This window comes from Sinocyclocheilus anshuiensis, unplaced genomic scaffold (genome assembly GCF_001515605.1).
Source record: "Sinocyclocheilus anshuiensis isolate Anshui unplaced genomic scaffold, SAMN03320099.WGS_v1.1 scaffold1620, whole genome shotgun sequence".
Taxonomy (NCBI): domain Eukaryota; kingdom Metazoa; phylum Chordata; class Actinopteri; order Cypriniformes; family Cyprinidae; genus Sinocyclocheilus; species Sinocyclocheilus anshuiensis.
The window spans coordinates 577,425-587,820 of NW_015558680.1; the positions used below are offsets into that span (position 1 = coordinate 577,425).

Below are 10,396 nucleotides of genomic sequence, written 5' to 3' on the forward strand. Positions count from 1 at the left end.
TGCACTGGGTCAGCTGGCCAATCAGAGCAGACTGCGCTTGTCAAAGGAAGGGGCTTTGTTGAAAACGACGTGTTTGAGAGAGGCGGGGCATAGAGGACCTACAATAATGTACAGTATTTGAAAAATAATGTGTTTTTTGAACATTAAAGTATGTCAACATATTCTATTACACCAAATATACACCAAAAATAATGATCTTTAAAAAAGCATCATATGACCCCTTTAAAAATCTACAAATGATTTGAATGGAACTTATACAATGATTAAAAGCTTATTTGTTAATATACTTTTGAGTGCTAACAAATGTCATTAAACTTCAGTTCACATATTACCTAATGCTCTTTTTTTTCCCACTTCACAAAACTATTCATGTTAGCATATTATTCATTAACTTATAATCACTGTCTGTAAAGGACATATTTTTGGTCTTCGTTTATTGTGTAGACTTCTGCTATTTACATTTTTTAAATCATTTATTAATTATTTGTTCATGTTTTTGCAGTACCCAATCTAAAGTGGAAACTATATATCTTTTGGAAATGTTTATAAACATTTACTAATCATTTAGTACCTTTATGAGTAGTCAACTTGATGGCAAAATGTGTCCCAAATCACCTGAATTCACCCTGTTTACCCATATTTACAAATAATTTATTAATCATCTGCTCATGTTTTTGCAGTACCCAATGTAAAGTTCAAACTATTCATCATCTTTAAATGTTTATAAACGTTTACTAATCATTAGTATCTTTATGGGCATTGGACTCTTAGCTGCTGTAACAAGGTTTGTGTAAAGGGTGGTTTGTTAAGTTTAGCTAAACACAGACATTACACAAACTGTAATTTGGGTGCCATACATGCTTTTATTGCCTCAACACTTATATTAGTACACTACTTTATAACATTAAACAGGGTATTCCTTGAATCATACATCAACAGGAGAAAACAAATATTTTTTTCAAGAAAATACTTTATTTGTTTATTTATCAAAACAATGTAATATCAACAGATTGAACTGTGTTCCCAATAGTAAATAGTAAACAAACTGACCCCTGTACACTTCTGACCCCTAACCAACCCTTAAACCTACCCATACCACAAACCTGTCCCTAATCTTACCCTTATCACACCTCGATAACAGCCAAAGTGTTTAATCATTATATAACATCTGTTAAAGTCATTTGTAGATTTTCAAGAAGTGCATGATTATAAGAATTTGAAATCATATCATATGACAGTCATATTGAAGATCATATGGAAGTTTAATGACATTTGTAAGCATTTTAATTTACATGAAATAATGAACTGTTAATGATTGGGTAATTTTTTAAATAAATTTATTAGTAAACATTAACAATCACATTATACCACATTTCTAGCTATTTAAATATATATTAACAAATGATCTGCGAAGAATTATCTAATGTTTGTTAATTATTTATTAATGAAAGTTATTATAAAGTGTTAACGTACCATGTCTCATAATTAGATATGTGTAAAAACATTCAATCAGTTCTTGTTTCTTGAAATTATCCATTCAAAGGTGCTGAATCCCAACCTGTATACAATAGAGTTGAGCCATGGAGATTTCAAGTGGAAAATCAAGTGTCGTTTTAAGCACTTCCAGGCACTTCATCAGGAGCTGCTCAAATTCAGGGCCCTCTTAAAAATCCCCCTGCCAAGCCGAATGTAAGATGTGCTGGACTAATTTCATCTCTATATGCATACATTCTCTCACAAACATGCCACAAGTCTTGAAAACACAATTCACCCCATTGCTTTTTGAGTGTTTTCATTTTTCAATTGGGTGTACTCAATTTGTCCCAGATGTATTCTCGTTAGCGCCCCTGAACCCTACGAAAACCCTTTTCTCAGCCTCGCTGCACTGTTACCTCTCAGTTAATCAAATCAGAGGTGCTTTCATGGACACACAACCCCAATCTTATGAATGATTAAATATTGACAGTTAGGTTTCCTCTTTTTGACAGTCACTCAGTCAAAAGGAGGTCATTCAAAGGCCGTAAACTGTTTCATGGAGAACACATCCCAGCGTTACCACGACGACCTGATGCCCTCGTCAAGGAGGAGCAGCTCATCAGCAGAAAAGTTACATCTATTATTTTCAGTTCACTCTTTATTGCTATACTATATACACATACGTAAATATATATATATATATATATATATATATATAATTTATGCTATAATTGCTGTAATTATATTTAAACATGTTTATTTCAGTTTTTCAATCTTCATTTTGTTCAAACAGCTGCAACTTGAGGACTTTCTGAGGAATATATTGAAAAGGCCTTTATACAGGACACATCCTGCAACAGTAAGTCACAGCTCAAACATTTTTCCTTGTCCGTGCCCTTACAAAAAGTACTGTTGCAGTACCATTTGATGGTAATACAATGGCATTACTGAATGATCAAAGAGCATTAAAGAATAGTATTATTATCATGTTACCATGCCCAAAATAGCATAATATTATGGTACTTTCTGTTAGTGTATAATGAGAATATAATGACTGTATAACCAATTTTTACTCACAAATTTTACTAATATCATCTATCTGTGCAGTATTATTGTCTAGCAATAGCCCTAGCAGTAAAAAAAAAAAAGATCTGTTACCATTGTGTCACATGATGGCAGAATGAAGGTTCTGGAAGGAACTCTACCTGCTGTGTCCCCACTCATTAAAACAGGCTCTTTTGTAGAGAAAGCCTCTGAGAGGTGATTCCACACTTAGCTTAGTGCTTCACGGGCTAATTCTCTGACAGTCACATAAGTAGCATTCGTTTGCAGGGCTAATTAAAGAGAACCTGTATCTGGAAACATTCGCCCCCTGCCTCAGTTTTCACCTCACACTTCCCTGGCTAATTATTAAGGTAGAACAGGACTGTACAAAGCAGATTCCAATTTGTACTTAATTTTAGTCATCATAACTAAAATGTTTCAAAGAACCATGCAAAGAACTTATATAATGATATTTTGGAAGCAACTGGTGTATGGCTCATATACATTTGCCATAAAGCTGGATTGAGGCTTATTGATGCTAATTGAATTTTATTTCAGCTTGAATTTCTGGAAGTGAGTCAAATCTCATTTATTCAGGATCTCGGACCAAAAGGAATGTAAGCATGTACATAATACCATGAAATACAATAAAAAAAAAGTCCTTGGCCTGATCTGTATTTGTTAATTTATATGTTCATTTGCCTGGATAAAAGTGAAGGTCTGATCTTAAAGAAATCAGGAGGAAACACGTTCCCTGTATGTTACTGGTGCGGATCCAACAGCGTCTGTTACCGGTGGTCCAAAAGGTGAGAGCTGTTTTACATGTTACACTCAGGAAATCATGATACTGTAATGAAAACCGTCATTTTTATTTTTCACCTTTCACAATGTGAGGACATAATATCTTTCTGAGAAAAACACTTCAATCAGTAGTGCGTGACCTTTGTCTCATGGTTTCACAAGTAAGAACACCAAGCCCTGAAATGAATATTGGTGAATAACAGATGCTGATGTTGAGCTATCTTCATCTGTGCCGACAGGAGTGTTATTGTTTTTCTTTGACAAGCAGCTACAGTAACATTACACTTACATAATTCACATGGCTTTTAAAAGCAAACACTGCACCCCCAATTGAATTTTGCTCCTCGGATTGCGGCCTTGCTGAGCTTTTGGGTCGTGGCATGTCTTCTGTTGCGGTTGTTTACTTATTTAGGTTATTATGATGTTTTCCCACAGCTGATAAAATGGCTCTCCCCCTTGTTTCAGCTCTCATGTGGTGACTGCTTCATGTTTCAGATGGCTGGTGGTAAAGGACTCCTTTGTTCTCTACATGAGGCCAGAGGATGGCCAAGTAGGCACCGTGATTCTATACGATAAGGGATTTCACATTAAAATAGGGACCCGAGAGACCAGAGTCAGGCATGGAGTCACAATTGAGAATCTTTGCAGGCAGGTTGAGAATAATGTGTTTTATATATGAGCATGCTTCAAAAGCTTTATATATATATATATATATACAGTATATATATATATATATATATATATATATATATATATACATATATACATATATGTGTGTGTGTGTGTGTGTGTGTGTGTGTGTGTATTCTCAGTATTCTCTAAAAGCATTTTATTTATTTATTTATTTATTTTTGCAATGACAAAAACACGTATTAAATCAGCGTTTTTGTTTTGGACAGGGCACTTACTATCAAGTGCTCCACATATAGGCAGGCTCATTGGTGGGGGCACTCCATAGATGAGTTTTCTCAAATATTTGGACAGGACTTTCTGAGGGAAAACCGCCATGGGTCTTTCACACCTGTTAGAGAAAACACTACAGCAAAATGGTGAGAAATTATGCTGCTACATTAATTATTTAAATATATTATGATATTCCAATGAAAACAATAGAAGACGTAATTCATTATTTCTAAATATATTTAAATTGGACAATATTTTTTATTTAATTTAAAGTATTACAGTAATCTCAGAGATTCAGCTAGTCCCTCATTCTTTGTTCTTTTTATGTCGACATGTGAGCAACACTTACCAGAACATTTTCTCTTAAATCTCTGTGAAGTTCCCTGACACAGTTCTTAAATGAAGCGCCCTGTGCTACTTTTGAAGGTTTGTCAACGCAGCTGGATACTTTGATGCCATAGCTGATGCCCTGGAAGAAGCCAAGGAGGAAATCTTCATCACAGCCTGGTGGTACAGATTAAAATCAGTTTCAATTACTCCCCATGTGCCTAGCTTTTACAATTCTGTGAGAGCTTATGTCGCACCTTTTAAAGGGGTCATATGATGCGATTTCAAGTTTTCCTTTCTCTTTGGAGTGTTACAAGCTGATTGTGCATAGATAAGATCCCTGAAGTTGCAAAGACTAAAGTCTCAAAACCAAAGAGATATTCTTTATCAAAGTTAAGACTCTGCCACGCCCCCCTAAAACGGCTCGTTCTAACACGCCCCCACATATCTACCTCACTATGTGGCAATATTAGCATAATGCGGCCCAAATGTGCACGCAAAGAAAGAAGGCGTGGTTTCAGTAACCGCAGTTAGTGTTGAAGCAGCCATGTCAGGGAGACGCTGTGTGTTTCTAGATGAAAGCAAAAGCACTTTATTTGGCCTTCCGAAAGTAGATGCATTTAGGAATCTTTAAGATTACTTACAACAGAACAGCAATGCATTTTATGGACGACAGTTTCGTGAACCTAGGAGAGGAGGTAATTCTGACTTTGCTATGACAATCTGGCGCTTCTGAATCAGCTACTGTTTTGTTGTTAGTTTAAGTATTTGCTATTGACTGTTCAAATGTGTGTGTGTGCGTGCGCGCGCGCGCGTGTGTGTGTGTGTATGAGAGAGAGAGAGAGAGAGAGAGAGAGAGAGATCACAGGGGAGTCAGCTGTCTTAAGAGAGAGAGAGACAGCGTCACATCACAGTAGAGTCAGCTGTCTTAACCACCTTGTGTACTGCATCATTACTGTGTCTGTTCCCCTTTCGGGCTTGAACTGAACCAAATACACAAAATAATGATATTTAAAAAAGCATCATATGACCCCTTTAATGCACCATTTTCCATTGCTATTTTTGTGACGGCAATGTGATTTGAGATGTTTTACAAAAGGAGAAGAATATATAAATGGTTTTGTAGTTGGCTAATTTGCTCATTGGCTAATCATTTTAACAATACCCACTGAACCAAACAAGTATATATTTTAAAGGAATAGTTAATTAACAACTGAAATTTCTGTCATTATTTACTCACCCTGTTGTTCTAAACTGTGTGACTTTCTTTCTGTGGAGGAGAATTTTGAAAAGATTGCCCAGGATGTTCTTTAAAAATTCACCTTTTGTTTTTGGTACAATAAAGAGAGCCATACATGTTTGGAACAACATGAGGCTAAATTAATTGTGACATAAATCCATTTTTGGGTGAACTATCCCTTTAATATAACAGAAATAAAGAATGAAAGTTGTCAGAGCATTGATTGGGTTTGATATGGCCCTCAGGTTAAGCCCAGAAATCTTCCTCAAACGACCAGTAGTAGACGGGAACATTTGGAGATTAGACCATGTCCTCAAGCGGAAAGCAGTGAGTCTGAACACCTGCTCAAATCTGGACTTCAGCCAGTTTAATTTTACATCTCACACATCCATATATTATGTTGCACCTCGCAGTTCACCCAGTTCTTTTTGGTGTTCCCAGTCCAAAAGTTGTTTAACAATATTTTGTCTTTTGTCAACTCAGCAACAAGGAGTGAAGATATTTGTCCTGCTCTTCAAAGAAGTCGAGGTAGTGATGGGTCTCAACAGTGAGTACACGAAGAAGACCCTGATGGGACTTCACCCTAACATCAGGGTGAGTCGATCAGTATGTCAAACATTGTCAAAAGCAGAATCTTGTCCAGAAATGTCAGTATTACAGAGGGGACCTGCCTCTCCAAATCAGCTTTTCACTCTTACGTCTACTCATATCTCTCCAAGGACTGAGGTTCAATCAAAACAAATCATAGAAAGCACGAGAGTACCCAGTGTGCCCACTACCTCCGGACACAAGAATAGCATGTTACTTAGATCATGTTTGGACACTGCCAAAATTCTCTGTAGTAGAATGAGGGGGATCGCTGTGTTGGGAACCCTACGGATCGTGTCTGGAGATGGTCAGTTTCTTCCTTGCCGATCTTCTCCATAAGAGCCTGAGGCTGCAAGTCTGCTTTCTCCCCTGGTGCCACAGAGCTTCTGTGGCACCATAGCGCTGCAGTATTCATCACCGTAGCACCCCAGGCCGGTGTGTGATTGACGTGCTGTCACATTATCTTATTGGAGCGCTGGTTGAGTCTAGGCAGAGGAGTGACACTGGGAAGTGGCTTGGGATCCACACCCCAAGGATGTGTGTGGCAAAGCAGCTGGGTGGAGGTATTCCTGGGCCCTGCTGGTGTAGAAACACCTGCCAGGGTCGGCGTCCTCCGGAGGCTTCGCCAAAGCTGGTGGAGACGCAGCTGTTTCACACAAAGGTTGACACCATCTACATTGTGGTATTATTTTTGGCCAATGGCCCACTGTATTTCTTTAACTGATATTTGGGATATTTGGTCAATTGGCAAAAGAGTTTGTCAAATTGGGTCTTGTAAAATCTTTCAGGTTATCCTCATATTCATATGTTCTGGTTGTATAATGCATATTTTGGCACGTGTAATACTTTATGTGGGTATTTCATGTACCGTTCGAAAGTTTGGGGTCGGAATGATTTTTAAAATGTATTTGAAAGAAGTCTCTTTTGCTCACCAAGTCTGCATTTATTTGATCAAACAGTTAAAACCATAATATTGTGAAATATTGTTACTAATTAAAAGTGCTGTTTTCTATTTTAATATATTTTAAGATGTAATTTCTTCCTGTGATGGCAAAGCTGGATTTTCAGCGGCCGTTACTTCAGTCTTCAGTGTCACATGATCCTTCAGAAATCAGTATAATATATGCCTAATTGGTGCTCAAGAAACATTTATTATTATTATCAACATTGAAAACGGTTGTGCTGCGAAATATGTGGAAACCCCGATGCATTTGTTTTCATGATTCTTTAATGAACATAAAGTTCAAAAGAGCAGCATTTATTTGAAATAGAAATCTTTTGTAACATTGTAAATGTCTTTACTGTCACTTTTGATTAATTTAAAGCATCCTTGCCAAATAAAAGTATTAATTTCTTGTGGGAACTGTAGTGTATAAATAGTATATTGTGCACAACAAACATACAAGAAACAGTGTGACAACTGTAAGATTGTGATATTCTGAACAGAACCTCAGTCTTCATTGTTCTTAAGTAAATAATTGCCCAATGTCTTGTGCAGTTGAGAAAAGGAAACTGACGAGCTGCCCATCTCTATTGACTGACAGGTCATCCGACACCCTGATCACATGCCCTCCACAGCATTGCTCTGGGCTCACCATGAGAAGTTGGTAGTGATTGACCAGTCACTCGCTTTCCTGGGAGGGATTGACCTGGCCTATGGAAGATGGGACGATTCCCAACACCGACTGACTGATGTGGGAAGTGTGAGAAGAAGCCCTCAGCACAGTCCTGCTCTATCCCCCAGCCTCACTCATGTAAGACCACCACTATTACTCTATAGGCAAGCATCACCATTACTATACTACATACAATTATTCATCTCATAACCCATTCTGCTCCATCACTATGGCTCAGAAGTTTGTGTTTTTTATTTATTTATTTATACATTTTTTAAGTCTCTTATGTTCACCAAGGCTGCATTTATTTGATTAAAATACAGTACAAATAGTTCTATTATCAAATATTATTACAATTTAAAATAACTTTTCTATTTTAATAATAAATTTAATTCATTTATAATGTATTTTTTTAACTCTTATTTATTCCTGTGATGGCAAAACTGATTTTCAGCTGCTATTACTCCATCACATGATCCTTCTAATATGCTGATTTGGTGCACACTAAACATTTCTTAATATTATCAGTGTTGAAAACAGTTGTGCTTCGCAAGATTAATTTGTTGGATTCTATTAGGAATAACAATAAAATTAGAAAAAGAAAATCCTTGTTATTTTTTAGGGATTTATATACAGAGAGAGGGCGAATCAGAAATAGATGGTATCACTTCTTCTCAGAGGCACAGAGGCGTACGTGAATTGGACAGGAATAAACTTCTTGTAAATATGACCCATTGAGAGTGATAGCCCACAGTGGCACCTCAATGTTTTTCAACATGCCATACATATTGCCAGCTGGGTTTTTCTGATATTTGTCAAAGACCTTAATGGGGGAAGTCGAAACACACCTGACAGATGCCTGCTAAAACCTCCTCTGAACATGTGTGCCGGTGCACCAATCAGTATTGAAAATGACATCTTCTGTTTAAAGCTACTCATTAAAATGTAATGTAAATTCATCTGTAGGACCGCTGCATATTTATTTGTGTGTTATGTTATGAAGTAATTGCATTGATCTGTGATTCATACTTGAAAGCATTGACAGCTAACCTAAATTAAAATTGTAGTGATTTATATTTTGTAGCCGTTCTAACAATGGTGCTCATAAAGGGCTGGTCCAGACTGCATTTTTGTTGTATACTTACTGGGATTGATTTTGTGGCGGGTAATTCAGGGCCTCTGCCTTCTTATTCTTTTCTTTTTCCAACGAGCAAACGTAAAATTGCAATTACGGAGCATCTGGGGCACCCTTGAAGGGCCTGTGGTTGATAATTCCAGTCCTTCTCGCTGGGCCTTTCCTTCCCCCCTGAGAGCTGCATTAAACATAAAGGGCCTGCATGGATGAGTGAGTCAACAAATGACTGGGGCCACTAAATGGGAGCTTGATTTCGTCTGTATGCCACCTCTCCCGGCCTGCTGCCTACCTGCCTGCCATTGTGTCATTAAATATGGGTCTGAGCTTTTAAATAAACATGATTTGAACCCAGATGAAGACACTTATTGCATTTACTAAGGGGCTTCTCTTAGCATGCTTGAGTGACTGTATCTATCAATGCGGGGCTCCTCAACTGTAAAATCTTTGCTAATATACAAGAAACTGTTACAGCTGTTGGTCTAACCTTTCAAAATGTCTCCTAAGGAGCACAGTGATATTTGCACTTAATAAAATTATGCCCACCAGGAGAATAGTGCTCTGACATTTGCCATTTGTCAAGTCGAGGGCACTATGATCCCCCATGAGCCATTAACTCGCACACATCAGAGGGCATTTTACCCTTGTTCAGACTGGAGTGACTTACGCTATCGTTTAAGTCATAGCTTCCCTGGGCTGATGCCGCACGGGTGGCCATTACCGTTCTCCCTGCATACTGCATGCTGACAGCTAGCCTGGCGCTTTAGCCATATAGTTAACATGGAAGATTTCGTTGTTAAATGGTTCAGAGCGTGTGTGTGGGAAAGGTTGTCTTGGTTGTTTGGCCCTGGATTGTGCACCAGTGAGAGTTCAGAATAAAGACTCCATTTAAAATGACTAGACAGTGTAGAGAGAATCAAGGCAGACAGACATCCCATGTTGCATACAATATATGTGAGTGTTTTTAAAATAGTATACCAAAAGTGCCCAGAGGGTAATATTTGTGGTGGAGAATCAGTGTTGCCACAATAATGGAACAACTAGAAATATATGATATATAGGAATGGATAATTAATAAAATGTGATAGATAGATAGATAGATAGATAGATAGATAGATAGACAGACAGACAGACAGACAGACAGACAGACAGACAGACAGACAGACAGACAGACAGACAGACAGACAGACAGACAGACAGACAGACAGACAGACAGACAGACAGACAGACAGACAGACAGACAGACAGACAGACAGACAGACAGACAGA

General features: G+C 37.7%; 1 protein-coding gene across 1 annotated transcript in view; it reads left to right on the forward strand.

The window, feature by feature from the left end:
* Positions 1–10,396, forward strand: part of LOC107681321 (phospholipase D1) — a 27,689-nt gene that overhangs the window by 5,321 nt on the left and 11,972 nt on the right. The window contains exons 7-17 of the mRNA XM_016477602.1: positions 1,544–1,689; positions 1,989–2,106; positions 2,270–2,335; positions 3,079–3,137; positions 3,234–3,326; positions 3,817–3,969; positions 4,221–4,370; positions 4,651–4,734; positions 6,037–6,118; positions 6,275–6,385; positions 7,924–8,133. Of these exons, the coding sequence (XP_016333088.1) occupies positions 1,544–1,689; positions 1,989–2,106; positions 2,270–2,335; positions 3,079–3,137; positions 3,234–3,326; positions 3,817–3,969; positions 4,221–4,370; positions 4,651–4,734; positions 6,037–6,118; positions 6,275–6,385; positions 7,924–8,133 (1,272 nt within the window). The remainder of the gene's footprint in view (positions 1–1,543; positions 1,690–1,988; positions 2,107–2,269; positions 2,336–3,078; positions 3,138–3,233; positions 3,327–3,816; positions 3,970–4,220; positions 4,371–4,650; positions 4,735–6,036; positions 6,119–6,274; positions 6,386–7,923; positions 8,134–10,396) is intronic.